Genomic DNA, 27,195 nt, shown 5'->3' with positions numbered 1-27,195 from the left:
AGATTATATGTTAGGAAGAAATTCTTCACTGAGACAGTGATGAGACACTGGCATAGGTTGCCCAGAGTAGCTGTTGGTGCTCCAACCCTGGAGTAAGGCCAGGTTGAAGAAGGCTTGAGCAGTCCATTCTGGAAGGTGTCCTGGGCATTGGAATTAGATGTTTGGGTTGAGAGGACACTATCTGAAGCTGCATCAGGAGTAGTTTAGGCTGGACATGAGAGGGAATTTCTTCAAAGCCCAGGGAGATGGTGAAGGTATTTCAGGAGAGACTGGATGTAGCTCTTAGCGCCAAGGTCTAGTTGACATGATGGCTCTAGGACAGAGTGGTCTCGATGGTCGCAGAGGTCTTTTCCAACCTGATTGATACTGTGATTCTGTGATCTTCGAGGTCCCTTGCAACCCAAGCCGTTCTACGACTCGGCGATTCAATCACACGGGTACCACGGGAGGTGATCAATGGCTGAGCGGGCGAGCCCTCAACACTGCCGGGACGGGCGGCGCTTCCGGTGCCGCCTGGCGAAAGACAAGGACCAAAACAATAGCAGGGCGAGACAGCCGGTGTCCCGCGGGGAGCTGCGCGGCGGGGGCGGCTGGACAGCTCCGCTCTGCGGCGGCTGCCGCGGCCGCGCCCGCCCCGCCCCGCCCGCGCTGCCCCGCGCCCGCCCGCCCGCCCAGCCCGCTCTGCCTCCCGCCCGCTCTGCCTCCCGCTCGCCATTTTGCGCCGGGCGCCGCCGCGGGCGCTGCTCCGTGCGTGTCCCGGCCGCCCGCCCGGGCTGACGGCGCCCCGGCGCAGGAGGAGGAGGAGGAGGAGGAGGAAGAGGCGCAGGGATGGAGAGCGATCGGCTGGAGAGCCCGGTGAGCGCGGGGGGAACCGGCGGGGCGCGGCCGCCAGGGCGGGGTGCGTCGTTCCTCCTCTTGTGCTGCGGGGGGCTATAGGGTGTGTGCCTGACTGTCAGTCTGTCAGTCCGTCAGTCCCCCGCGGTGTGCGCCGACAGGCTCGTCCCTGCGGGGCTGTCGGCGCAGCCGGGACGGCGGGCAGGGCTCGCAGGGAGCTCCGACGGGCGCGGAGCGCGGAAGGGAAGCGCTGCCGGAGGGCGCCGGGCGGACCGGGCGCTGCCGCCGCTGGCGCTGCCCGCCCGACGCCCGGGGCTTGGCGGGGCGCGCTGCTAGGGGCGGCCGCGGGGGTCGCGGAATTACTGAAGAGCCGCACCTATCTACAGGCGGCTCTTTGTGCGACAGATAAAAGACGTAAATAAACATATAAATAAATAAATAAATAAATGATGTTCCTGACTCGGAATTGTTACCCTAATGAAGTCAAGACAGTTTCAGCCCTTAAACGTGAATTACACGTCAGGAAAGCCTGTTGTTTAACCAGTCTGACACTTAATTTCCCTTTTTTCCCCCCTTCTCCCTCTTCGTAAGCCAGCGAGGAAGCTAAACATATGGACTCCTATTGTTAAGAAGTATGGTTGCGTTCGGTTGCATTTCACTAGGTCCTTGAGTGGAATTAAGACTACTCCCCTCCTTTCCTCCCCTGCAATGCAGACATGACCTAAAGATGAACTGAGTTTGCCTAGTGGCAATGTTCACTTCAGTTGAAATGAATGCTGTCAGTGCTTTCATAAATGTTAATTGATATGTGTTTTAGTCAAATAAGTGCCTCAAACCATATAAAATTGTGTGTATTTGTTCTGCAGAGCTGGGGTTTGGTGACATAGACCAGTGCCATAAGTCTTGGTGATTCATGTTTTCCTGCACTTAGACTTGTTTCTCCCTCTTTCTGTCATGAAGATTGCCATTAAGGGTATTGAAAGAGAGCTTATCTGCCCAGCGTGCAAGGAATTGTTTACCCATCCACTGATCCTTCCCTGCCAGCACAACATCTGTCACAAATGTGTGAAAGAAATACTTTTTGCATTTGAAGACTCCTTTGCTGATGGAGGCTCTGAATCCTCTAATCAGAGTAGCCCTCGAATTAGAATCGCTGCTTCTAGCATGGACAGAATTGACAGGATTAATAGATCAGGTATGTATCAGAAATTGTGCATGTTTTCCTGATTTTATTATTAGACTGGCTTGAGCGGAATGGTGTCTGCATTGGTAAAATGTCTTCCTGGTACTCCTGATGCGGTTATAGAGATAACTTGGGGATAGTGCTGCTCTTGTTAATTTTGTGTCCAGAACAATGGGAATATTTTTAAGGACAGTGCACTCTGTTCCATCTTTAATAGATTCGTCTTTGTGGCATTCTGTAAATCTTTATGACCATTGTGTTGTTTATTTCTGTATTTCAGTTACATGGCGATGTAGTAGCATCATGTTCAGTAGCATGGAGATATAGATTTTGGCGATTTAATTGCCTGCCATGGTTTGCTCTGGTTTCTACCAGCCTCAATGCAGTAGTTCTGACTTCCTTCTGAGCCTGTGTAGACTTCGCAAGCTAGTTTTGTCCTGCCCACTTCATTATGCATACAGTAAATAATTTTCTATTGGTTATGATTATTGCACGGTTGCAGATTTGAAGGGCAGATGACTGGAAGCAGACAGCCCTAACAGCCTCCTTCTTGCTTGAAGATTTAAGGAGTGATTAGCTTTAGGACTCCTCATGCTCTTTGTGGTATCGTGCTAGAAAGATTCTTCCAGTCTTTGTAATCTGTGGATGAGTTGGTCTGCTCTCCTACAGATGCATTGACAGTGCTTTGTGCATGCTTTACTTCTTGAAAGATATCTAATCTTGGCTTTCAGGCTTTTTTCTGACATAATTATCCACTTTAAAACCACACTCCTCTGTGTTCAGGAAGAGTTACCAACAAGAGAAACTCTAAAGCTTTATCTTTAAAAAGCTAATGCTGGTTCATAGCTTCTTAATGATTAGGCTGATATTAAAGAGGATCAGCTTTGGCGAGTGGGGTGGATTCTACTACAATTGGTATGAAGCTGTGGTTGGCTCCACAGATTTCTGAGCATTTTCCGTCAAAAACACCTGGCTGGGAGGCAAGGAAGGAGGTTTGGTTGAGGTGTCCTGGGATTTTACACCTAGGCTGGAGACAGCTCATGAGTTACCTTATATTTGACGTTACTAAAGTTCATCCTTCCCAGTTTTCGCAGATCAAATGTGCAATTTCATCAGCTTATTTTAAACAACTATTTAGTTCTGTTTAGTACTGAATTGTTAATACTGGTACTCTTTCAAATAAATTTGTTAAGCAAAAAGCCACTTGGTACTTCTCCTGCCACCACCACCCTGTCCTGAGATACACGTACACAGGTTGTTGCAGGAGTTGTAAATCTTTAAATCCACTGTGGTCTGCCACTGTCTCAGCAAACTGATGGGAATATATCTCCTGATCTGACCTGCTAACAGGGAGGTGATGGCTTTCCTAAAGACCTGTCTGATGAGTAGCAAGAGAGGGTTGAGATTTGGAAATAATGAGCTTGCCCCCTCTTACCTCAAAGAACTTTGGGCAGATGCACATCACAGGAAAATTACAATCTCAGACAGTTCAAATTTATAGAATGAAAAGCATATGGAAATTGAAGCATTAAAGAATAGATGTTTAAATTCAGATTATACTGTCTTTGCTTCTAATGTTATAGGCATTATAGCTCCATTGCTATATCAAATGTGAGATTTGCTCTCAGACCAGTTTGGTACCAGCAATGGTCGCCAGCTTGCAATTTACATTTACATAGTTGTTTTCTTGCATCTGAAGAACTCATACTGTGCATTGCCTTGCTAAATTTTCTTTGTGATCTGTAGGGGAATTTGCAAGAAAACAGCTCCATAAGAGAGATAATGCAAGGAAAACATTCAAAGTGGGGTCTCACATGCATAACAAAAATCCACTAGAACTTCTGGGAGGCTTGTGCAGGGCATGTCAGTGTCAAGACCTTAGTGTCACATTTCAAAATGCATATGACACCTTATTCCCACTACAGGGTTTCTTTTTTCCTCCCACCTAAAGAATCCCTGATGTCTCTGTAAGGAATATAATCTATTTTAAATGGGTTGGCATTTAAATTCTTGGTATGCCAGAAGGAGCTGGTCTGTATTTGGTCATGTTCTGTATTTGTTGTGCACACACAGCTTGCATTTACAAGTACAATTTATCTTAATGTAAAAGCAACAGAACTCATTGAAATAAAGTGTATGTGCTGCTTAAAAACCAGTGTATGTGCTGGTTAAAAATACTCTCCTGTTTGTATTGTATTTAAAATAATTTTTAATTAGCAAAGTCTTGCTGTATATAACATGAAAATGAAGGCTATTTCTTATTGCTGTTCAATTATCTCTAATGTTACTGTAATTATAGTGTGGGTGCAATTAAAGCGTGTAATGCGATTATGTTGACACTCGTGTGAAAGTTTGAAATATCTTTCCCTATGCCCCTCCCCCTGCCAATGCCTTATTTCTCCCTTTTCCTGTTCTGCTTAAATCTTACCGTTGTTTGATATGCTAGGAAATTAAACATTCTTGCCTTTCAACCCTGCAGGAGTTAAGCAGCCACAGGAGAGAAAAGAGTTGGTGCTTTTCATTTGAACCATTGTAAACCAATGGTATATCTCATTTTTTGATGTCTAAACAGCTCTCTGTTCATTGTTCGCAGCCTCACAGAGGAGGTCTTTTGGGTGCAGAGGTAGAAATGCTTCACTTCTTGTGTTGGCTAGAGATAGTCTAGCATTTAGATCTCAAGTTAAATATTGTCAATTAGCATATAGCTTTTTGTCAGTGGTCAAGTCCACAAAAATTCTTTTGCAGTGACTAAAGGTACAGCAAAGAAGTTCTATAAGGACAGCTTTTCATTCTGTGCAAGAGTGATTTAAAGGTCAACTGGACTGGAATTCAGTTAAGGATTGGATTATATTTTTTTCCTTGTGTGTATATGACTGAATATACATTGGTGGGTACAAAAATGCACACAGAACCCTTGCAATCACCACACCGCCTCCTCCACACCCTGCTTTTTAATTTTCAGCAGTTTACATGCTCAAGTTTCAATGAAACTGTCTTACTGGTAATGAAGTGTGATTATTGGATTGATCTTCCTTATGTTTACCGGTCGTGTTTGGCCATCACTGCTAAATGGAATGTAATATTGGTTTGTTATTGTATTTAAACCTGCTTAATTTGATGAAGAACAGATTGAAATTTACACCATGTTGAAATGAGTAGGTAGTTATGAATCTCACAGTTTATCACAGCACATGAATGTGTGAGGAAAATGAAACATTTGACACTTAGACTTGTAGTATTTGGTGTGTCTAATGACACAATCAGATTGAAGCATAGTCAGGCTTTTAATTATATCTTGTTTCCAAAATTGAGCTTTGTCTGAGCAGCTCAGCCACTGTGTGGACTTTTTAAATTACATTTTTAAAATGTAATTGTTGGCCAAAAATGGGAGAAAAAGTCCCTGAATTCTTTGTTGCCACAGTATTGGCAGACACATGAGTAATCATAGGATATGGTGTCCTTCAAGACAGATGTGAAGTGAGCTAAACACAAATCTGAATTTCACACTCAGTGAAGGACAAAGCAGCTGATGGGAAGAGGAAGTTTAAATTGCCTTGGTTGAAGGCTGAAAGTGTCATTAAATGGAGATACCGTACAGTACCATCAGACCTCTTGGAAAGCTGTCCATGTCTGCTCTTTTTGCAGAAAGCTCTTTTGATTTGTGAAAGACTAAAGTATCTGAAAGTAACATTTTAGCTCTGCTGGCTTCTCTTAGGAGGCCTCTGCACTTTCACCTTTCCCTCTCTCTTTCTCTCCTGCTTCCCTCTTTACCCCTTCCCGTTGCGATCCTTATCCCCTTTTTTCCCTTCCGTTTTTCCTTCTCCCTGAAAACCCCATCCAAAAACATTAAGTGAGTTATTGGGTAGCATATGTATTTGTATTTTAAAAAAGAGAATCCAGTTGCAAGAGAATCCAGTTGACTTTTAAATCTTTTTTTATTAGACTTTCACACATTAAATGTCCACGTCTTCCACAACCATAGAATATTATGGTAATACTGTTTACTTGAAAAACACAACTTTAAGATGTCTTATCCCTTTGCAAACCATTCAGTGCAGCTTGGACTTTTCAACATTTTAAGTGTTGGTACTTCTCCTTGCGAAGATGATGTTTAAACATTGTCTTTAAAGGACATACTTAAAATTGCTTTTTGACTTGAATCTTTGCAATGTGTATGGTAATACTTGTGAGTCTATGTTGTGATTTTTTTTTTTGTAAACTGATTGAGCAACTTATTGCAAATGGAGCAATCAGTTTACAAATCGCAGTGGAAAATTTCGTGTGGTGATTTCTAATATTTCACAAAATACATATTTGCTTGTTGTTAACTGAATTGGCAAGTCTAAAAGAGAGTGTGGGTAGGAGCTAAGTTTCTCTGAGCTGCACCTCTAAATATGTCTACAAAATCCAAGGGTTTTTTTGCTCTTTTTTTTGTGTGCTTTTTTTTGTTTGGATTTTTTAAAATATAACCAGAATTTAGTTTCAGCAAGTTGGACACCATACAGATAGGAAAGATAGTGTCCAAAGTAATTCACTACTTCATCAGTGCTTTCTTCTTAAAATAAGAGTATAGAAATCCTTTAAGCAGAAAGCATTTGTTAGTATTAGCAGAGTGTTAGTATTTAACACTCACTAGGCAAAAAGAGGATGTATCTCCTTATTTTTGAGTATTGAAGTGGCAGAACATGCCAAGCAGCTTAGCAAATAAATTTCTAGGATTTAAAATGGGAAAAAACCTCCAACCTAGATTCTCAGAGTGCTGTCAGTGAAAAGGGATGAGACATCTGAAGGTGTGCAGGACTTCCTTGATACTGGATTGCTTTCTGTAAAGAATGTCACCAGTCTTTGCAGAGCATGGCTCATGATGACAGTCTCATTTTGGTCCACCACTGGCAGAATGAAAGGCCTCCATTCGGATGGATAAGAATTTCAGATTGTATTTTTAAACTTGACCACTGCACCATGTTTTTTTTTCCTTGTTTTCTTGCTTTGTCATTGTTCACTCTCTGCTCTAGCATACTACTTGTAGGCAGTCCTGATATGTGCTGCATTGTATGATTATTTTCTTAGTTTCAGCAAATGTGTGTATTCTAGACCACTTTTTGTAGCTGTTGTCTGCATGGCACTGCATGTGAAGTCATCTTTTTGTCTAGGACATTGTAGAAGTCTGTATAGAAGATTTCTCTGTGTTCCTGTGTGCAGCGCTAGCTTGGAGCGTACACTGAAAATACAATTTGTGTTTCACTGTTGTTGCTGTGCCTTGCATGCATGTGTTGCTGTGTATGCCAAGTTATAGGTACTGCAGGATGTGCAGTAATTAATTCATTTCAAGTAAATATGAAAAAAAAGTGAAATCAGGCAACAATCTCTGCTCCCTTAGATAGAGAGTTGCATACCTGTGCCTTGTGTCACCCATCTTCTTCCGTAAATGCAGCCTAGTTGTTCTGCTCAGAACTTACAGAAAAGCATGGGACCAAGCTGGGTGGGAGACTGTCAGTGCACACTTATCCATGCTCTGACTCTGACTTCTTAGCTGACAGTCATGCATAACTACCACGGGTTAAATTTCAAAGATATTTAAAGGAACTGATTCCTCATAGGAGGGTCGGTTTGGTGTTTTATTTGAAGAGACTGGAAAGGGCATGATAGGAATGGAGGTTTTGGATTGTTAGGTGAAGGAGCAGGAGAGCAGCTCAAGGCAAGTCTATTTTGGGTAGCAGTACAGGACACTTCAGAAAGAAATAAAGCATTGGCAATTTTGATGGGAAAATACTGATTAAATACAGAGAAGAACAAATTTCCCTTTCTGAAGAAGAGTCAATTTCAACACTAAGAATTCAGTTTTAAGTCATACCTCCATTTACAAATTTGTTAGTGTCCTGGTTTCAGCTGGAATAGAGTTAATTATGTACTGGAGTATATATTGAAGGGATAACAAAAATAAAAAAAAAATAGTAGTACAAAAGAGAGAAATGAATAAAATCCAAGAAAAACAAGTGATGCACAATACAATTGTTCACCCAGTGCCCACCCTGTCACACCTGACTGCCCCTAGTTTATGTCATGTCCAGGACATGTTATGGTTTGGAATATCCCTTTGGCTGTTTGGGTCAGCTGTCCTGGCTGTTCTCCCTCCTGGCTTTTCATGCACCTGCTCTCTGGTGAAACATATAAAACTGGAAAGTCCTGGATTTAGGGTGAGCACTACTTAGCAACAGCCAAACATCAGTGTGTAATACCCTCATACTGAATCCAAACCACAGCACTGTACCAGCTACTAAGAAAATGATCTCTAACCCAGATGAAATCAGGACAGTTATACCAATACACAGTGCTCTTAAAGAGATCTTAAAGCAATGCACCAGCACTACAGAATTTGGGGTTTTTGGTTCTTTGTAAGGGGAAGCGAAGAGAATACAAGTTAAGCCTAAAGACTGGCTTAGCCTGCTTTTGAAATACATAAAGGATTCTTTCTGGTAGTTGCAGCTTGTGGGTTCATGAGTGAGACAGGATGCCCTCCTGGTTTGATAACCTCAGGAATATTATCTTGAGAATAACCTCTGAGTCTGTGTGAGCCATCTCCTTACAGACTCAAAAGGCTTCTTAAATTAGTGGCTTTGCTTAAGCCTGTGATTTTACTTTGGAGAGAGGGGGAAATTTGTGTGTAGCTGTTTGGTAGGAGCGCAGCTTCTCTGCAGCTCCCCCTTTAAAAATTAATAGAGGTAGATGTATGCTGTTTAACATCCCTGTGGAGATCTGTGGTTCCTCAGTTCAGGGTAGAGTAACTTGAAGATATAACTACCTCAGATAACTTGAAGATATAACTACCTTTGGTGTGCAGGGCTGATTTAGCAGCCCTCCTTTATTGAGGCCTTTCAGGAGGGGCCAAGTGAGCCTCAGCATTTTTTGATGAAATTATTTGGCTGAGATGATGTTGCTGTTGAGTAAGAAATGACACAGACTCACCAGAAGGCTGGTTGCACAGCATAGCAGCTTTACTTCAGATCCTCCTTTTTATACATTGTTCCAATCCAGATAGACCTGATTGGTCAATTAATCAATACGTTTCACCTGATTGGCTAATTAACAAAAAGCCTTTCTTATAAACAATCTTTGAGAAATTCAAGAAAACAGAGAGTAGGAAAGCAACACCTGCAGGTTTTTTATATTAATAAGCTATCCTTGTTTCTCTTCAACTCCTAAAGTCTCACAAGCTGAAAAACTTACCTAGTTTTCTGGGAAAACTTATCTAGTTTTCTTGGTCTCTGACCAGACTGTCACATCTACAAGATGTCACACTGTTGCCTCATTTTCCATTCTTCTTGTGATGCCTCTTGGGATGAGTAAAGTAAGTTTGAACTCAGCCAAAGCAAATATCAGGGACCCAAGGTTGGCTATGTGTTTCTGTTGCTCTGGGAGTAAGCATCTTTCACTTCAATATGTTAGGAGGCTGCTGCTCTCTATATGGGTAACCAGTTAGTCTGAAACCACTTGGCTTCCACAAAGTTTTCTGTTTATTGTTTCAGAAGGTTACAGCTTGAGTGCATCCAAAACTAGATAAAGAAAATGGAATTGGAAGAGCTAAATTTATCTTAACATAAAATTAAGTTTTCGAGTAGTAGTTTGTAATGTTCTTTGGAGTCAGACATTACACTGCCTTGTCAGGGCAATTGTATTCTCTTTGGCTTGGCAGACTGCATATGAATTGGTGTTGTTTGGATGATGTGCTACAGTCTGGAATTGGTTCGTAAATTCCTGTGCTTCTTTTAAAATCTAAACCAGTTTGGTTTACACTCATCCTAAATTGGGTTTTGGTGTCTACACAGGCAGAAAACGCAATTCACTGACTCCTAGATCAACTCTGTTTCCTTGTCCGAGTTGCCAGCGGGATATTGATCTTGGGGAGCGTGGCATCAATGGCTTATTTCGCAACTTCACTTTGGAAACCATTGTGGAAAGATACAGACAGGCAGCCAGGGCAGCCATTGCTATTATGTGTGATTTCTGCAAACCTCCACCTCAGGAGTCCACAAAGAGTTGCATGGACTGCAGTGCAAGCTATTGCAATGAATGTTTCAAGATACACCATCCTTGGGGAACAGTGAAAGCCCAGCATGAATACGTAGGACCAACCACCAACTTCAGACCTAAGGTAAATATAGTGTACCTTACAGAATTCAGGTTGCAGCATTCTCATGTAGCTGCAGACATATCTGTGCAATGATAGTTGCTTTTTAGGACCATGATTGCTTTATTGACGATTGCTGTTATTTATTGAGTGAACCACAAGCTTTTGCTCCTTGCTGTCATTGAAGGGGACATTGAGAACATACTTGAAGGGTCCTATAAAGATAAGGGTTTTTACTTTGTGGAATAGATTGTGTTACTTGTGATCTGAGTCTTTCCTTTCTTTTTCTTTTCTTTTTTAAGGCTTATTGATCACAAATAACAGAATATTCTGAGTTGGAAAGGACCCACAAGGATCATCAAGTCCAACTTTTAAGTGAATGATTCATACAGGGATTGAATCCATACCCCCCTTGGTGTTACTGGCACCTTGGTCTTGATCATCTAGAATGGACTGCCTAGGGAGGATGCCTGTGTGTGGTAAACTTAAAAACCCCCACACACCTGGCCTCTTCCATGCCCCCTTTAGGTACATCCCCTTTGGATGCTTTGTGCTTGAATTTGATCCATCACCAAGCATCTTCTTTCTCTCCTTCCTTGCATCTAACAAGAGCAAAAGGTGGAGTTATGTTCTCCATTGTTATTACACCATTTTTTTTAAATCTATAGCAGAAGAGATAAAAATGCTATGGCAAAAATTCTACTTTATAGCCTGGTGCTGCTGTTACTGCATTCAGGCAAAACAGTGATAACAAAATGCCACTACCTTTGTGTCTCATGCTGAGCATAGTGCAGTACGTGGCAGTGCCTTATTGAATTTGTTAGATCACAGATGTTACATGTCATAGATACTATCTTGCTAACCAGGGACCACAATAATGGCCTTAATGTCCCAGCACAGATCGGGGGACATGAAGGGGCATGTGCCTGTGCCTCCTTGCTGGACGTCCCACAGGTGCCAGAAATGCTGATGGTAAAGGAGTCCTGATTAATTATTATTAAATTAAGTAAATTTGACTAATGTGCAATGTGTAAGAAGCTCTTGACTGCTGGTGTACTTTCCTTCTGAGACTGGAAAAATTTGAGCCTCTAAAGTTAGCAGGCTGGGAGATACTGAACATCCAGAAGTCCACTTGGTGGTGTTTTCCTTGAGTCTAAAACACTAATTCCAGTTAAAAGTGAGCATGTGCTTCATATGCTTTCAAATGTGCTTGCACATTGTGTGAAATGTCCCTCTATTGGATAAATGAGAAAGGTGAAAGTTTGCATGCTATCTTTTAGCTCTTGCTTTAAAATGCTATACAGCTCCTTAAAAACTTTTCTTCTATGGCATCTAAATCCTCACAGCTGCTGTGCTGCTATGGGAAAATACCAAAGGCATCTTGTGATCCCTGTGCACTCCTAAAAGTGCCCTGTGGTGTTACACTACACGCAGACTAAATTCAGGATTAAAAGTCAGTAGGTGAATTCTCTTGAAGCAGAGCAAAATGGGGTGAAGTGGTTTAGATTATTCTGACACTGATGTATTGAGTATGTGTGCACATGTGGGATTTAGCATTTCTAATTGTATGTGAAGACAGGAAGAGGGGAAAAAAAGGAGAAAAGCACAGTGTAGTTAACTTTAGATAAATCTACTTGTTTTGAAAAGCTTCCCAACTGCGGCAAGCTGATCTTTACTGTGCTCTTATAGAAACTTTTCTGAGGACTGTTTGAGCTTAATATAAAGTAATAAAAGTGCATTTTTCATTGCACTGCATTTTTAAGACCTGAGCTGAAAGCATGAAGTATTTGTTGATTCCCTAAACAATGTCCTCAGTCACCACTTTAATTTACAACCAGGCTGGAGAGCACTTGGTAGGGTGTGTGGTGGGGATGGGAGAAGCACATACTGGGCTGATTGTTCTTGAGTTTTGAGAGAAGACAAGGCAGTCTGCTGACCTCTGCTGTCTCTTGCTTGCAGGCTGTATATGAGGAGATGAATAAAAACAAGGATTTTCTGTGAGGTGTGGCTATACACTGCTGTGGAAAAATTACTTCCACGGATTAAGTGAATGACTGTAGCTTTTGGAGATGTTTGCCTGCACATCTGATTTTCTTGGCAGCTTCCTTTTTTCTCTTTTTATATCCTTCCAAATCTAGTAGTCAATCCAAATGGGATCGCTAATTGCATATTTGGTTTAAGGATAGTCTTAAGGTGCTGGTGAGACTGGTGCCTTTCACTATTCCTTAGGATAACATTTGAGACTTGAAAGCTGGTTTCAGGTTTTAGCTTATTGTGTCCATATTTGTGATGCTCACAATTTTCTATTTTTATGCCCTTTTCTGACCTTTCTTGTGTGGGGGCATATTGAAACTAAAAAGCTCCCTCAAAAGTTCCTGTTTGGTAACTTCTATGTAATAGATGACCCAAATGTTGTCTTTCAGTGCTCTAGAATGAGCAAGCATTGTTTCTTTTTTTAAACAAACACACACATGCTTTATATGTTTAATCTGTTGCCTGAACTTGGACTTGAGGAGCACTTTTTTAACTCTTTAAGCATTTATTTCAACAAGTTCTGGTTTTGAAAGGTGATTTTTTTAGCAAACACCAGCTTTATTGCAATGCTGTTTTGAGCTAATCCCGGAAGTAGCAGCCAGTGTGAACAGCTTGTAACTGGAGTCAGACAGAAAACTTGAAACACAAATTTGAAATTTTGTCTTTAAAATTACTGTAGCTGTAGGTGGTGGCTGCACTTTGTAGCTCCAAAAGCAATGGTTATGTGGTTTATTAAAATCTAGCTTGGACTTAAACTGCTACAATGTTATGTCAGCTCTTGCTTTACAAATCAGTTCATAGCTCTTGCAAGAGATACTGGCATGAGCATGGTTAAGTTTGACAGGCTGAGTGTGTTAATGAATATATTGTTAATGTATATATTGCATTTACAGCTCTGAGCTGGCGTGCAGGGTGCTGGAGGGATTGCAAACAACATGGGCAGGGTTTAGCAAAAGATTGATTGCTCTATGGAGGCTACACAGACACCGCTAGAGGCTTACTTACTGTAAACCTTGTGAAACTGTATGTGTTCATCTGCTGGCTTTCAATGGCATTGACAAATAAATATAAAAGGTAGAGATAAACTGACTATAAAAAAATTCACTGATCAAGTCACATGCTGCTTTGGGTTCATTGGATGTTTTGATTTTTTGTTGAGAACCTCCATTTTTGGAAGTACACCTGTACTGTCTCTGCTCTTTTTTTTTTTTTTTCCCCACAGATTTTGATGTGTCCAGAACATGAAATGGAGAGAGTAAACATGTACTGTGAAATCTGCAGAAGGCCTGTTTGTCATCTTTGCAAACTGGGTGGAGGTCATGCAAACCATAGAGTAACAACCATGAGCACTGCCTACAAAACCCTTAAGGTACAAGAAAATATCATTGGACCCGGCCTTAAGAAGGGAGAGAGTACTTCTGATGTGAGGGCAAACTCCCACAGGATGTGTGTGTAGGAGACCCTGGACTAGTTTTGAGCCCTGTCATTTGCAACATTTGTTAATGTATATATTAATGTGATATAGGGCATATTTTAGAAACCAAACTGTTTGCTATGATGCTTGAAATATAACCCCAGAATAGTACTGTCATCTTATTTTAGCTAATTGTACAGCAGAACAGACAACGCAGAAGGTTTAAGTAGTTAATCAACTTTACAATCAATTTTTTTTAATATAAGTGTTCAGGTAGCTTGTGGTAGAGGGTACTTGAGAAGCCGATCTGAGAAATGTGCATCTGAAGTATCTGTTGATATCTTCGTATGTTTCTGAAGCTGCATACCTTTAGAATGTTAATTTCCTAAGCAAAGCACAATAGTAAAGACTTGCAAACACAATAATATAAAGATTGTTATTGAAGACAGCACCTACTTCCTCTTCTTCCTTTTCTTCCTCTCTTGCTCTCAGGAGAAAAAAAAAAAGGAAAAAAAAGACCAGATTAGCCTGCCTTGTGCTATTTGGCCTCCTCACCAGTTTGCAAGGCTTTTCCTGTAACTCTTGCAGCTAAGGAAGCACTGGGACAAATCTGTGATTTGAACTACTCATTTTTCTAGCAACTCTTACTACAAATGAGTTAATAACTATCCTTTCTGTAAGTTTAATGTCCTGAAGCCTCTTTTTCCCAATCCAAGAGAAGGTGATTCCTGGGTGATTGGGAGCCAGCTGACACTTGTTACCTCTGATCCTTAAGCCTGTGCCAGCAGTCTCTCTCACAGTTGCTTTGCAGTGTCACTGCAGGTCACCAAACAATTCTCCACAGGACTGCTGCTCATAACTGGTGTCATGCTTTTGTCCTTGTGGCTAGATAAACTGAAGACAAAACAGGATGACCTGTTTGTGCTGGTTGTCACTTTGTGTGAGATGTCCTGTTCTTGCTGGTTTACTTCAACAGGAGAAACTTTCAAAAGATATTGAATACCTCATCAGTAAGGAGAGCCAGGTAAAAGCTCACATCACACAGCTGGATCTGCTGCTGAAAGAAACAGAGGTAAGAGTGGCTTCAAGGTTGTCTGGGGTTGGCCTTTGTACAGTCACAGGAAGGATTCAAAACTGTTTTCAGTGAAATGTTTCAAACTTTTGAGTTTTTCAGTTAAGCAGTAAAACAATTTTTGAACAGTTTGTGGTAGACTGAGTCACACATGCTAAGACCTAGTCCTGCTAGTATGGGAAGCAGACAAAAGGAAGTTTATGTTTGTGTAAATTTAAATAAAATAAAGCTTACTTGATACCTTAATCAAAGTGGGTTACACATAGGGTGTTTGTGTATTTATGATGGTGCACTATTTACACTGCCTGTTTACCTTGAGAAAGGCAGAATTAAGGGCAAAATTTCCCTGCAAAAGAGTCACATACAAGCTGAAAAGCACAAAGGCAGAAATGAAAGAAGCTCCTAGTACTGGTGTGTCTTGATTGCAGACTGCCTCTGAGTTTTGCAGTTTCTTTTATCCAGGGGCAGTATTCAGAGGTTCAGAGGGTGTACATAAGAAGCTGGGCTGGACCCTCAGGTCAGGGTGGTTGGGGAAGGTGGGAGAGCATCTAGCCCTTGGGCATGAAGACTTCTGAGACTGTTTTTACAGTGCTTTTCCATGAGCTATCTAGACAAATGTAATGCATAACTCAGGGTGTAATCAGAGGAATACTTTCCTGCTCTTCATTCTCTGTTAAAGACAGCAAATGCTGACTAGCTTGGGTGGTGTGCTGATCTCATTTTCAGTGCTGAATAGCATAACAAAGCTCATTAGTCTTACCTGTCAAATGGATGACTAGATTACTGTGGTATCTTGAACAACCTTAAGTATGTTTCTGTACAGTCACAGTGACATAGAATCTGTCTGAAATGTCTTTTGTTTGCTCCTAGTGCAACAGTGAAAGAGCTAAACAAGAAGCATCTCAGAGTTTTGAGAAATTATATTGTGTCCTGGAAGAGAAGAAATCTGCAGCTCTTAGGGCAATTGAAACTTCTAAGAATATAAGGTTGGAAAAATTGCAAACACAAGTGGAAGAATACCAAGGGCTCCTGGAAAATAATGGCCTTGTAGGATATGCTCAAGAAGTGCTTAAAGAAACAGATCCCTCTTGTTTTGTTCAAACAGCAAAACAACTTCATGTCAGGTATCTTAAATATCTTCTGCTTGAAGTGCAAGTACTGTTCCAGGATGTCTGTGCAGTTGTATTCTTGGGAGATTATCCTGGTCATGTTTAGCTGGAATTCCTGCATTAGAGTGTGTCTTAGGAAACAACACTCAGGAGAGGAGTGCTCTTGTCCTAACACAATGCCTAGCCTTGTTCAGTGGGACTGAAGTGGGAGGGTAGTCTGTTTAGCTCCCTGACAAATTCCTTTTCTCAGAGATTTTATCAGGTATTTGCAAGTTAATCTACCAGGTCTCTTCTGGCTTTAGGCTCTTTGATCTTTGTGTTCTCTAGTAGCACCCTACATCAGTTTTGTTCTTTAAACATACTGCTCCAGATTATTTAAATGCTTTGCCAACTGAATGACTACCTGTTCATTATCTTTACACTGATGTATAAAAGGCCTTTAAATTTGGCATTTGAGAGTCTTTCTAGAGATTCTAGAGAAAATTTCTGGGAGACATCAGTAAGTACATGAAAGCAAAACTTTTTTAAAAGCAAAACCTGGCATTTTTACTTTAGGAATGTCCAACTTGAATTGCCTTTGTTTTTTCTTGTGCTATCCCACTTTTGTGTTTTCAGAATCCAAAAAGCTACTGAGTCTCTGAAGAGCTTTAGGCCAGCAGCTGAAACTACTTTTGAAGACTTTGTGGTGGACACTGCCAAGCAAGAAGACATCCTTGGTGACTTGTCCTTCCTTTCCAATGGTAAATTCTGAGAGCATTAGGTCTTTCTCAAGTTTTAGCTTTAAGGGCTTATCTGGAGAAAGGCAGAACTTGCACAGGGCAGCAGTTGCAGAGCTCAGTGTGGCTTGCATTGTTCCTTCTGTCTCCATGATTCAGAAGGCATTACCTGGCAGCAGTGTTAGTTTCAGTTTTCATAAAGAAATTAAAATTACATTTCCTTTCCTACAGTACCAGTTTGCATTGGCTTCCAAAATATTGTATTTACATCACACTCAGTCTTTCTAAAAGCTTTTTATTGTGTGACAGAAAGAAATAGTTTTTAAAGCTGCCAGAAAAAAAAAGGCTCAAGCCTTTCAAAGTAAAAACAGAAAATAGGGGATTTATTTAAGTGTATGAACAGAGAACCATCCTCATCTACTCCTTTTAACTGAGAGAGTCACATTCCCCCTTTTAACAGTGCTATAGCTCAACAAAGGGGTTATCTCTTGGTTTAAGAAGGTTTTAAGAGGTGGATGCTTTAAAATGAGTTTCCTTCCAATATAGTTTTAACCAGTCCCTTTCCACCAATAAGGAAAAACAAATATGAGTAGATAGAAGTGAAGAAAATGACAGTTTACTAAAAAAAACAAAATAGCAATGGGTCAAAAATAACTGTAATAGTCCCCAGTTACAAAGTGGCTGAAATCTCACAGGGGCACAGCTAGATTTGGAATACAATAACAGTTTGGGTTACCCAGGACTGGTTGTATGATTAACTCCAAAACAACATGTGTCTAAATTTCAGAGCCTTTTTTCTCATGTTTCAGGTCTAGAAATACCAGAAATCAATGAAGAGCAGAGCAGAATGTACAACAAAGCTCTGATCAGCTGGGAATGCTCTGGGAAGACAGATTCAGCTGATATCTATGTCCTTGAATATCATAAACTTAATAAAGAAGAGGAGAGTGTGACATGGCAGAAGACTGAAGTGTGTGGCAAGAGCAAAGTATTATCTGATCTCGATGATGACAGCAGCTACGCCTTTAGAGTTCGAGGTTACAAAGGGTCCATCTGCAGCCCTTGGAGCCGAGAAGTTATCATGCGTACTCCTCCAGCTCCAGGTATGGGGTTTGCTTATGTCCATCAGGGTTAAGAGCTGAAAGTCGTTTCCAGTAGCTCCCAGATGCCTCCTACACTGTTACCAGTTTCATAAATGTTTAGAAGCACTGTTACAGATTAAGTCAGTAACATACAGAGACTGTTAGCTTGCATGACATTCCTGGTAGCCTTTAAAAGTGGCAAATTCTAATGCCTGCATGACTTAAAATATAGTTTATAAGCACAGAAGGCCAAATACATAACTAAGCAGAATTTTTTTTTGGGATACTCTTTTTCAGTTTTCAGTTTTCTTTTTGATGACAAATGTGGGTACAACAATGAACATCTCCAGCTGAACCCAAGAAGAACATCTGTGGAAAGTAGGGCTGGATTTCCTCTGCTTCTGGGATCTGAGCGCTTGCAGGTTGGATGCTTCACAACCCTGGACTACATCATTGGTGACACTGGGATTGCCAAAGGGAAGCACTTCTGGGCTTTTAATGTTGAAGCCTACTCATACCTGGTGAAAGTGGGAGTTGTTCCTAGCAGCAAGATACAGAAATTGTTCCACAATACTCCTGATGTTATCAGTCCAAGGTAAATTGCATACTCTTGCTTTAATACATGTTTTACATAAGAGGATGTTTTTTTTAAAAAGTAAATGAAGAGCAAGTCTGTTTTCAGTTAGTACACAAGGTGAACCTCACCAGTGAAAAGTTTGTAGGATGTTGTGTAAGCAGTTTCTCCTGTTATTAGCAGAAAGATGTCCTGATTATCCAGAGTCCTATTTTCTTTCTTTTTGGGAAAGAAGTTAGGTTCCTGTAGATGCCAAGGAATGTCAGTTAAACCAAGAAGGTTAAAAATAAGTGTAAGTTTTAAGATTGAAGCAGTACTTGATTATCAGTAGTAAGGCTCTTCCTTAATTCCCTTGGCATATAAGGTTTGGCAGCCTTGCAGAGGAACAGTATTCACTGTGCATATTTGTGTTTTTTAGCACTAGCTGTGTCACAGTAGATTCCAAGTCACACTGGCTTACCCCAGGCTTGCATACTGTATTGGAGTGCTACTGAGCACAAGCCAAAGTACAGTGGACAAACCAATAAAAAGATTTCTATCTCACAATTACACTTATAGCAAGCCTGGACATATGTGGGAACTGCAGGCAGGGAGGCTATCTCCTGGGGACTCTTATTTAGAAATTTAATATGTTTGGCGTCTTCTTGTATAACACACAGAAAATGTGTCAGCACAATCTTGAGCTGCTTAAAGCCAGATGGAGCTATTTGCAAAGTGAGAAATTAGATCTAATTTTCCTGATTTCTTTTTCCTTCTCTGCATAGATAGCTGTAAAATTTTAGCTGACACAGAAAGAACTGCCCCCACAAGCACCCTAAAACTGAAATCCTAAGTAGGGAATGTTTCTACTGAAAAATGTGTGCTTCTCCATGTGTCTTTATCTGAGGACAGAGGTGGAGAGAAAAGCATCTAGACTGACCAAACATGTCTGCAGACTCTCCAGTAACTATCTGGAAAACTTTCAGGGAAGTCTTCAGACAAAGCACTTTAAAAAAAGCCACCAAACTTAAACCACTAAAACACTACCTTTTGTTTTGTGAATTTTATAGATACTGTAACATAGCAGCATCATGGAAAACTCACAGGACATGTTCTTGTCTGTAAGGATTGGTCATATTTGCTAAGTTACTTCTCAAGTTAACTAATTTACTGTACTTGTAGATTCATTAATGATTGCCTAGCCTAAGTACATTTAGATACATCCACTCCTTAGTAAAGCCTTCTGTGGTTTTGTCCTTATTGGAGTTCAGCTGTTATTAATTGTTTGAAGTAACACAAGTGAAATCCCACCTACTAAATGCCTCTTCTTTCCTGGCTAAGCTATGTGTCACTGGTGTAAGCCAAGCCTGGTGGGATGAGTGCTGTGACTGGAGTGCCCTGTTGGTTACAGGCTCTTCAGAGGGACAGGGGGCAGATGAGGTGGGGGTGGCACTGTCTGTAACATAGTGTCTGGAATGTATGGAGCCTGCAGCTGGCAATGCTGCAGTTGAGAACCTCTGGGTAAGGATTACGGCACAAGCAAAGTGGATGTCATTGTGGGAATCTACTACAGGCTATGCAGCCAAGATGAAGACACTGATGAATTATTCCTTAAGGAACTAAGGAATATCTCTACATCAACCACCCTTGTCTTTTAGGGCACTTCAGCTTGGCAGATGTTAACTGGGAGCCCCACATAGATGATACAAACAGGTCCAGAGGAGTCCTAAAAGACCTGGATGATAACTTCTTGGTGTGGGTTTTAAGGGAGCCAGCTGAGAAAGGTGCTCTCCTTGATTTTTTCCATGTCAGCAGAGAGGATCTTGTGAGCAAAGTGGCCCAGAAACCATGAAGCAATTGAGTTTAAAATCTCTGTTGTTTCTCTGGCCCCAGAAACCATGAAGCAATTGAGTTTAAAATCTCTGTTGTCAGGAGGAGAAGTGCCAGCAAAACTTCAGCTCTGGACATGAGGAGAACAAACTTCAGGCTGGTGAGGATACTAGTCAGGAAAGACTGGGAGACCACTATTGAAGGTGCTAAGATCCATCAGTGCTGGTCACTTTTTAAGCACCACCTCCTAAGGGCACAAGAGCAGGCAATTTCAAAATATTGTAGGTCAAGCAGGTGAGACAGAAGGCTGCCTTGGGTGGGCAGAGAACTTCTAGAGCTAAGGCAAAAAAAAAAAAAAAACGGTATGGCAAATAGCAGCAAGGTTGGGCAATGTGGGGGAAATAAAGAGATGCTGCTTGACATTTGAGGGAAAAAGTTCATGTGGTCAAAGCCCAACTGGAGTTGAAGCTAGCCAGAACTGTGGGGAACAATAAAAAGAGTTTTTTAAAAATACGTTAATAGCAAAAGGGAGTCAGAAATACCATTGGCCTGTTACAGGAGGAGGATGGTCACCTCACTAAAAGAGACAAAGACAGGAATTGACAGTTTCAACACCAGTAGTGGTCTTAGGGGGTCCCAGAACTCAAGGACCATAGCTGTGAGAATGATAAACTCCCACCCAATCCCAAATTTGTGCAGGATTTGCTGTTCCATCCAAATCCCCATAAGTCTGTGGAGCTTGATGGGATTCTTCATAGGGTGCTGAGCTGACTGATGTAATTGTGAGACCTCTCTGATGTTTCAATGGTCTTTGGACATGCCAGTCAACTGGAAACTGGCAAATGTCCTAGTTTTCAAGACTGGCAGGAAAGATGACCCTGGTAACTACAGGGCTGTGAGTCTCCCTTCAGTGACTGGTAAATTTATGGAGAAGATTATTCTAGGAATTACTGAACAATATCTGAAGGACAGTGCAGTCATCAGGGGAAAGTCCTGCTTTAAAAACTTACTTTCCTTTCATGACCCATGTAACCCACTGAGCTGACCAAGGGAAGTTGATGTAATCTTTTTTGATTTCAGTAAAGCTTTTGACGCTGCGTCTCCCAGGATCCTTCTGCACAAACTGTCCAGCACACAGCTGTATAAATACATCATGTGATGGGTGAGCAACTGGCTCATGGGTGAGGCAGAAAGGGTTACAGTGAATGGGGTGACACCAGACTGGTGACCTGTCACTGGGGGGTTCCGGAGGGCTTCATGCTCAGCTCTGTGCTCTTTGTCTTCATGAATGGCTTGGACACAGGACTGGAAGGGTTACTAAGTAAGGTCACAGATGATACAAAACTGGGAGGAGCAGCTGACTCCCTCAAAGGCCGGAAGGCCCTGCAGAGACACCTTGACAAATGAGAGGATTGGGCAGGCACCAACTGTATGAAATTCCGCAAGGGAAAGTGCTGGGTTCTGCACCTGGGATGGGGCAACCCTGGATGTACAGACAGACTGGGAAAGGAGAGGCTGGAGAGCAGTGTTTTAGAAGGGCCCTGGGGGTCCTGGTTAATGGGAAATTGAATATGGGCCAGCAGTGCCCTGGCAGCCAGGAGGGCCCCCATGTCCAGGGGGGCATCAGGCACAGCATCACAGCCAGGCAAGGGAGGGGATTGTCCTGCTCTGCTCTGCTCTGGGACAGCCTCGCCTGGAGTGCTGGGGGCAGTTCTGGGTGCCACAATACAAAAAAGACACTGAGCTGTTAGAGAGGGTCCAGAGGAGGGCCATGAAGATTTTGAAGGGTCTGGAGTGAAAGCCTTATAAGGAGTGACTGAAGTCACTTGGCTTGCACAGCCTGGGGAAGAGGAGATGGAGGGGAGCAGAGAGGAGACACTGATCTTATCTTTCAGGTGACCATTGATAGGACCCAAGGGAATGACATAAAACTTTGTCATGAGTGGCTTAAGCTGCATATTAGAGAAAGGTTTTTCACCCAGAGGGTGGTTGGATGCTAGAGCAGGCTCCCCAGGGAAGTGGTCCCAGCATCAAACCTGCCAGAGCTTAAGAGGCATTTGGACAATGCTCTCAGGCACATTGTGTAACACTTGGGGTTGTCCTGTGCTGGGCCAGGACTTGTAATATGATGTTTTTAGTGTTTTCCTTCTAATTCAGGATATTCTATGATTCTATGATTTTTTTTTACCACCCAAGGTTTTTGGGTGATCATGTGGTGTTGTCTGTCTGACAGAAATGTTCTCCTGTTCACATCGCTGATCCCACTTCAGCATTTATCAAAAGCACATGGGGTTTTTTTGTGTTCCAGATACGAGCAAGACAGTGGTCATGACAGTGGGAGTGAAGATACCTTCTTTGACTCATCGCAGCCTTGCACACTGGTCACTTTAGGCATGAAGAAGTTCTTTATCCCCGCCACACCTGCTGCTCCCAAGGATCCAACCAGCAGAATCCTTCCTCTGCCATCGTGCTTGGGCGTCTGCCTTGACTGTGACAGAGGCAGGGTGGGGTTTTACGATGCAGGCCGTATGAAGTGCCTGTACGAGTGTGAGGTGGATTGCTCTGGCCTGATGTACCCAGCGTTTGCTCTGATGGGCGGTGCAGCAGTGCACCTTGAGGAGGCTGTCACAGCCAAGGACAGGGAGTACCACGACGACATCTAGTGCAGTAATCTCTTCCCATTGCTGTTCTGAGACAGAAAATGAAAGCAGAAGAATTCTACCTTAGCTTTTAGTCCTGATCAATTATATTCTACCTACAAGTTGCTCACAAGCCTCTGGCCTGTGATTTTTTTAAAGTAAATGGTCCAGGCACTTCTGCACCAGAGGAATTCTCCTGCCTTTCTTGTGATCTGTGCAATGCTGTTCTCTACAGACTTCTTTTCCTGAGGGACGCAGGGAAGAAGTCTGACTAGCAACCAAAATTTACTTTTCAGGACTAGCAACCAAAACTTACTCTTCGGGGTAGAAATCTGCCTTTTATTTAACTTAAATCCTTACATAGTCAGTTTTGTATTTAATGAAGTCAAAGCTGACAGTGTGTGATTGCCATTCTCCTTTTAAGAAATATGCCTGAATGCCTCTGCAGGGTTAAATGCTTTCCAGTTTACCCCTGAGCACCAGTTGGGCCTTTCAGCACAGAATAGAATATAAAAAATGTAACATGAAAGAAGAAGAAATTAGAAATGGTGTTGAATGTTTAACTTATACTTGGAATGATGAAGGTAAACTTGAATCTCATTGCATGTTGTATACCCTTAATGTGATTGTAAGTTAAAACTCAAGTTCTGACACTCAGTGTCATATAGTTGGTGGCATAATGGTAAGTTTCTTTATTCTTCTCGGCTTTTACTATAAGCTATCTAAAATAAAGTGCAATTGTACCTTAAATGTCAGAATTTGGAATAAAAAATCAGAAATGTTTGCATGTGTGAGTAACGGTACCTGGTATTTAGGCAAAAGGAAGTGAGTTGCTGACATGAGTAATTATATGTGAATTTAAAAAATTAACCTATAAAAGCAAGTATTAAAGAAATACCTAATTTTTTTTAAATCTAGTAGCAGATTGGATTTTTCTTAGTAAGAATGTTAAAAATGCACTGGTTAAGTTTTGAGACCTAATTTCTGCCTTAAAGGATGTCTCCCTTCAAATTTGGGTTCCTCTAATGTTAAAAACTGCATCACATTCGCAGAATCATAGAACCATGGGAACAGCTTGAGTTGGAAGGGATCTTTAAAGACCATCTAGCTCCAACTGCCCTTGCCATGGGCAGGGACATCTTCGACTAACCAGGTTGCTCAAAGCTGCATCCCACATGACATTGAACACTTCCAGGGATGGGGCATCCACCACTTCTCTGGGAAACCTTCTCCAATGTCTTACCACCGCTATTGTTAGAAATTTCTTCCTAAAAAAAAAAAAAATCTCCAACCTAAATCAATCATCTTTTAGTTTAAAACCATTGCCCTTTGTCCTGTCTCTCGAGGCCTTGGTAAAAGACTTCCTCCATCTTTTTTTTAAATCCTTTTTATATATTAAAAGGCCAAAATAAGGTCTTTCTGGAGCCTTCTCCATGCTGAATAACTCCATCTCTTACAGTGTCTTCACAGGAGAGGTGTTACAGCCCTCTGACAATTTTTCCTCTGGAACCACTCTGTACTGGGAGCCCCAGAGCTGAATGCACGCAGTGTGTGCAAGTACACATTGCTGGTTCATGGCCAAGTTTTCATCCATCAGGATGCCCAAGTCCTTTTCTGCAGAGCTGCTCTCTATCCCCCAGTCTGTATTGATAATGGAGGTTTCCTGGATCCAGGTGCAGTACCCTGGTTGGTGAACCTCATGAGATCCACATCAACACTGGTGCCAGGACAGACCCTTGAGGGATACTGCTCATTACTGGTTTCTGCTTGGACATTGAGCTGTTGACTGTGATTCTTTGGGTATAGCTATCCAGCCAATTCCTTATTCACTGAACAGTCCATCCATTTAAACCCTTCTCTTTCAAGTTTAGAGATAAGACTGTTGTGGGAGATCTTATCAAAGGCCTTACAGAAGTCCAGGTACATGGTATCTCTTAGCTCTTCCCTTATCCACTGTTGCAGTCACTGGGTCACCGAAGACTGTAGTCAAGCAATTCTTGCCCTTGGTGAACTCATGTGGCTGTCCCTGATCACTTTCTTGTCTTCCGTAAGTTTTGACCTATCTTCCAGGAGGATCTGTTTCATGATCTTACTGAGAATGGAGGTGGACTGCCTGTCTTTATAGAAACCCATGTATAAAAAAAAGTAGGGTGTGTGAACTGTTGACTTGTGGAAAAATAAGGATCTAAAGTGAAGGATGTTTCTATTAAGTACTTGGTGCTTTCTAATTTGGGGATATGCTTTCTAATTTGGGGATATGCTTTGTAATTTGGGGATAGTGTTGCATCTTGATGAATGTGTGTGAAGTATGCTTACTAAGTACATGTATACAGCTGCAGAGCACTGAAATGGGACCTGAAAATCACAATACAGTTAAGTGAATGTAGGTCATAATGCAAATCTTTTGCAGGCTTTGCTGTCTGAACTTATCTGACCTTGAGTCCACCTCTCTCAGTGTCTTCTCTCTTACGCCTCGGACTGTGGCCACTGTTGGAAAAAACTGTTAGAAGCAGTTGTCTGTACCAGCATGAGCATGACAGCCAGAAAGGCCGAGCAACTGCAACTTCTTTTCTGCATCTCACCTGCAAATGTTCTGTCTTGATGAGACTGTGTGAAAGTGCACTCCATAGATTCACTGTGAGTTGTGTGAGAAACACTTTGATGTCCCAGCAGCAGGTGTGAAGTATGGGGTACCTTTTGGAATTTTCTCCCTCAAGAGAAAAGACAAACTGTCTCTCACTAGGTAGCCTTTTTAGTAATTTCTTCTGCTTTAGATAGTTATCATTATAGCCTTTAATTTCTGTCATTCCATCCCTTTCATCTTCCCTCTTACTGGATTGAAGCCATTGCTCTCTTCTTGCCTGCTGAGGCTGACTGAACAGTCCATCCATAAGACACTCTGTTGCTGTGAAGGATGACAAAGTTTTGTGTTTTCCTTCTTCTTGTAGTCCTAAAACCTTAATTGCCTTTTATTTGATTGATACCCGATACCATACTCATGATGAAGCTTCTTCTGCAGTGTTTTTCATGCAGTCCTGATCGTTGTGCAGGGTGTGTGCAGGGTTTTCCCCACCTGGTGGGCTGTTTATGTTGATAATGCTTGTTTACCTAGTCACTAAGTTCTGAGGGTCTTCAGCAGCTCTTCAGTCACTTCTAGACTTGGATGTTCCTGAGTAGCTTAATTGGAAACACAAACATGCCCATGTTTTTGTTTGTTTGCTTTTCCAGGTCTTGGAGCAAACTGGTTGTAGTGAGACTCACATGATCTCTCTGCTGTTAAGATTTTTTGTTCCTCCCACTTCTTTTCCCGCTCCAATATTTATTAAACCCCAAGTCAAGCACTGAAAACTCTTACATTAGTGTACTCTGCTGAGTATTATGTGTGAGTGCAGCAGTCAGAGAGAGCCAGGAGAAAGGATTCTCACTTCAGTAGCTGTGACTTCTCCCCTTGTATAACTGGCAATGGTCAGTTCATCTACCACACCAAGAATCAGCTTAGAGCTGTAGGTTGTAGGGCTGAACTTTCTTTTCCAGACCAAATCTGCTTCTGTAGACAAATGTTTCATTTCTGATTCCTCTGTTTCAGAAACTGGTCTAAATTAGACGCTTTATGTCATGGTTAGCACTCCACATTGCCACATTTAGATTTTTTATAAGCATCTGGATTTGTATCCCTGGACCTTTTTTTACTTTATGGAAATATTTGTAAATGGAACAGTCTATTGCAGATATGAAGACAGTGTCTCAGACTCAATGATCTAAAAAAGATTATTGGTTTGAGACTGTAGAAGTAAGAAATTCAAAATTTAGGGGCTTTTTCTACTAGAGTTTCAAATTCGTTTAACATGTGTTCTGCTATGCAATTACTCTACTGGACAGAAACTGATGCTACTTTAAACATTTATCTACCTTTTGATATATCTATTTATCTCATCCTGAGTTTAAAAATTAATTTGGCTTTTGGTGTTATTTGACTACTTAGTATGCATTCCAGACAGTACTCTTTGGTGCTTACTCCAGCTTATTAAATAAAAAACACACTGTCAAGAGGCACTGACAACACGCTGTGATATTTTTTCAACTACTATGGAAGTGTCAACTTTCAGAAGTACAGTTCAGCAGTACTTGCCTATCCAGATAATTATTTTTTCAAGTTTCTCCCTATGAAACAGCACTTTACAATGTAGACTAAGCTAAAACTGGTGTGGTATTGTGTGGATCTTTGTGCAATATAGCTGTTTGGTGATTATGGTGTGGCTTGCAAAGCTTCATACAGGTGTGAATCATGTAGACACTTTTTAGATACCTAAAGCTTTAACAAAAAAAGCCTTGTTTGAAAATATTCTGAAATGTAAAAGTGATGTCCTGGGTTTTTTTTAATAAAAGCTGAAATAAAATATCTTATTCACATTATTGCATCCCAGCTCCTGAGTATCCTGGTTGAAATAATTTTTCCTACAAAACATGGCAATAGGTGAATTGTGGGGAGAAAGCATTGCTTTGGTTCTCAAGTGTGCTCATATACCAGTATCTCTGATTTTAGGAGGACTAAAGAGTAGTTTGGACTGACTGCCAAGCTTTTACTTAAGATGCTGATGTTA

General features: G+C 41.5%; 1 protein-coding gene across 1 annotated transcript; it reads left to right on the top strand.

Moving 5' to 3' along the window:
* The first annotated feature begins 706 nt into the window (after nucleotides 1–706).
* TRIM36 (tripartite motif containing 36) lies at nucleotides 707–27,017 on the top strand. The gene is made up of 10 exons (XM_071424339.1): nucleotides 707–855; nucleotides 1,795–2,029; nucleotides 9,844–10,169; nucleotides 13,402–13,548; nucleotides 14,570–14,665; nucleotides 15,536–15,789; nucleotides 16,390–16,514; nucleotides 17,300–17,593; nucleotides 17,870–18,167; nucleotides 22,264–27,017. Exons 1-10 carry the CDS (start codon nucleotides 829–831, stop codon nucleotides 22,616–22,618), a joined length of 2,157 nt encoding a protein of 718 aa, XP_071280440.1. The 5' UTR covers nucleotides 707–828; the 3' UTR covers nucleotides 22,619–27,017.
* The last annotated feature ends 178 nt before the right edge of the window (nucleotides 27,018–27,195 follow it).

The sequence above is a fragment of the Agelaius tricolor genome, unplaced genomic scaffold (genome assembly GCF_023055355.1).
Source record: "Agelaius tricolor isolate 1412-34295 unplaced genomic scaffold, bAgeTri1.0.p SCAF_4, whole genome shotgun sequence".
In the NCBI taxonomy this organism is placed as follows: Eukaryota; Metazoa; Chordata; class Aves; order Passeriformes; family Icteridae; genus Agelaius; species Agelaius tricolor.
This window is presented reverse-complemented; position numbering and strand designations above follow the sequence as displayed.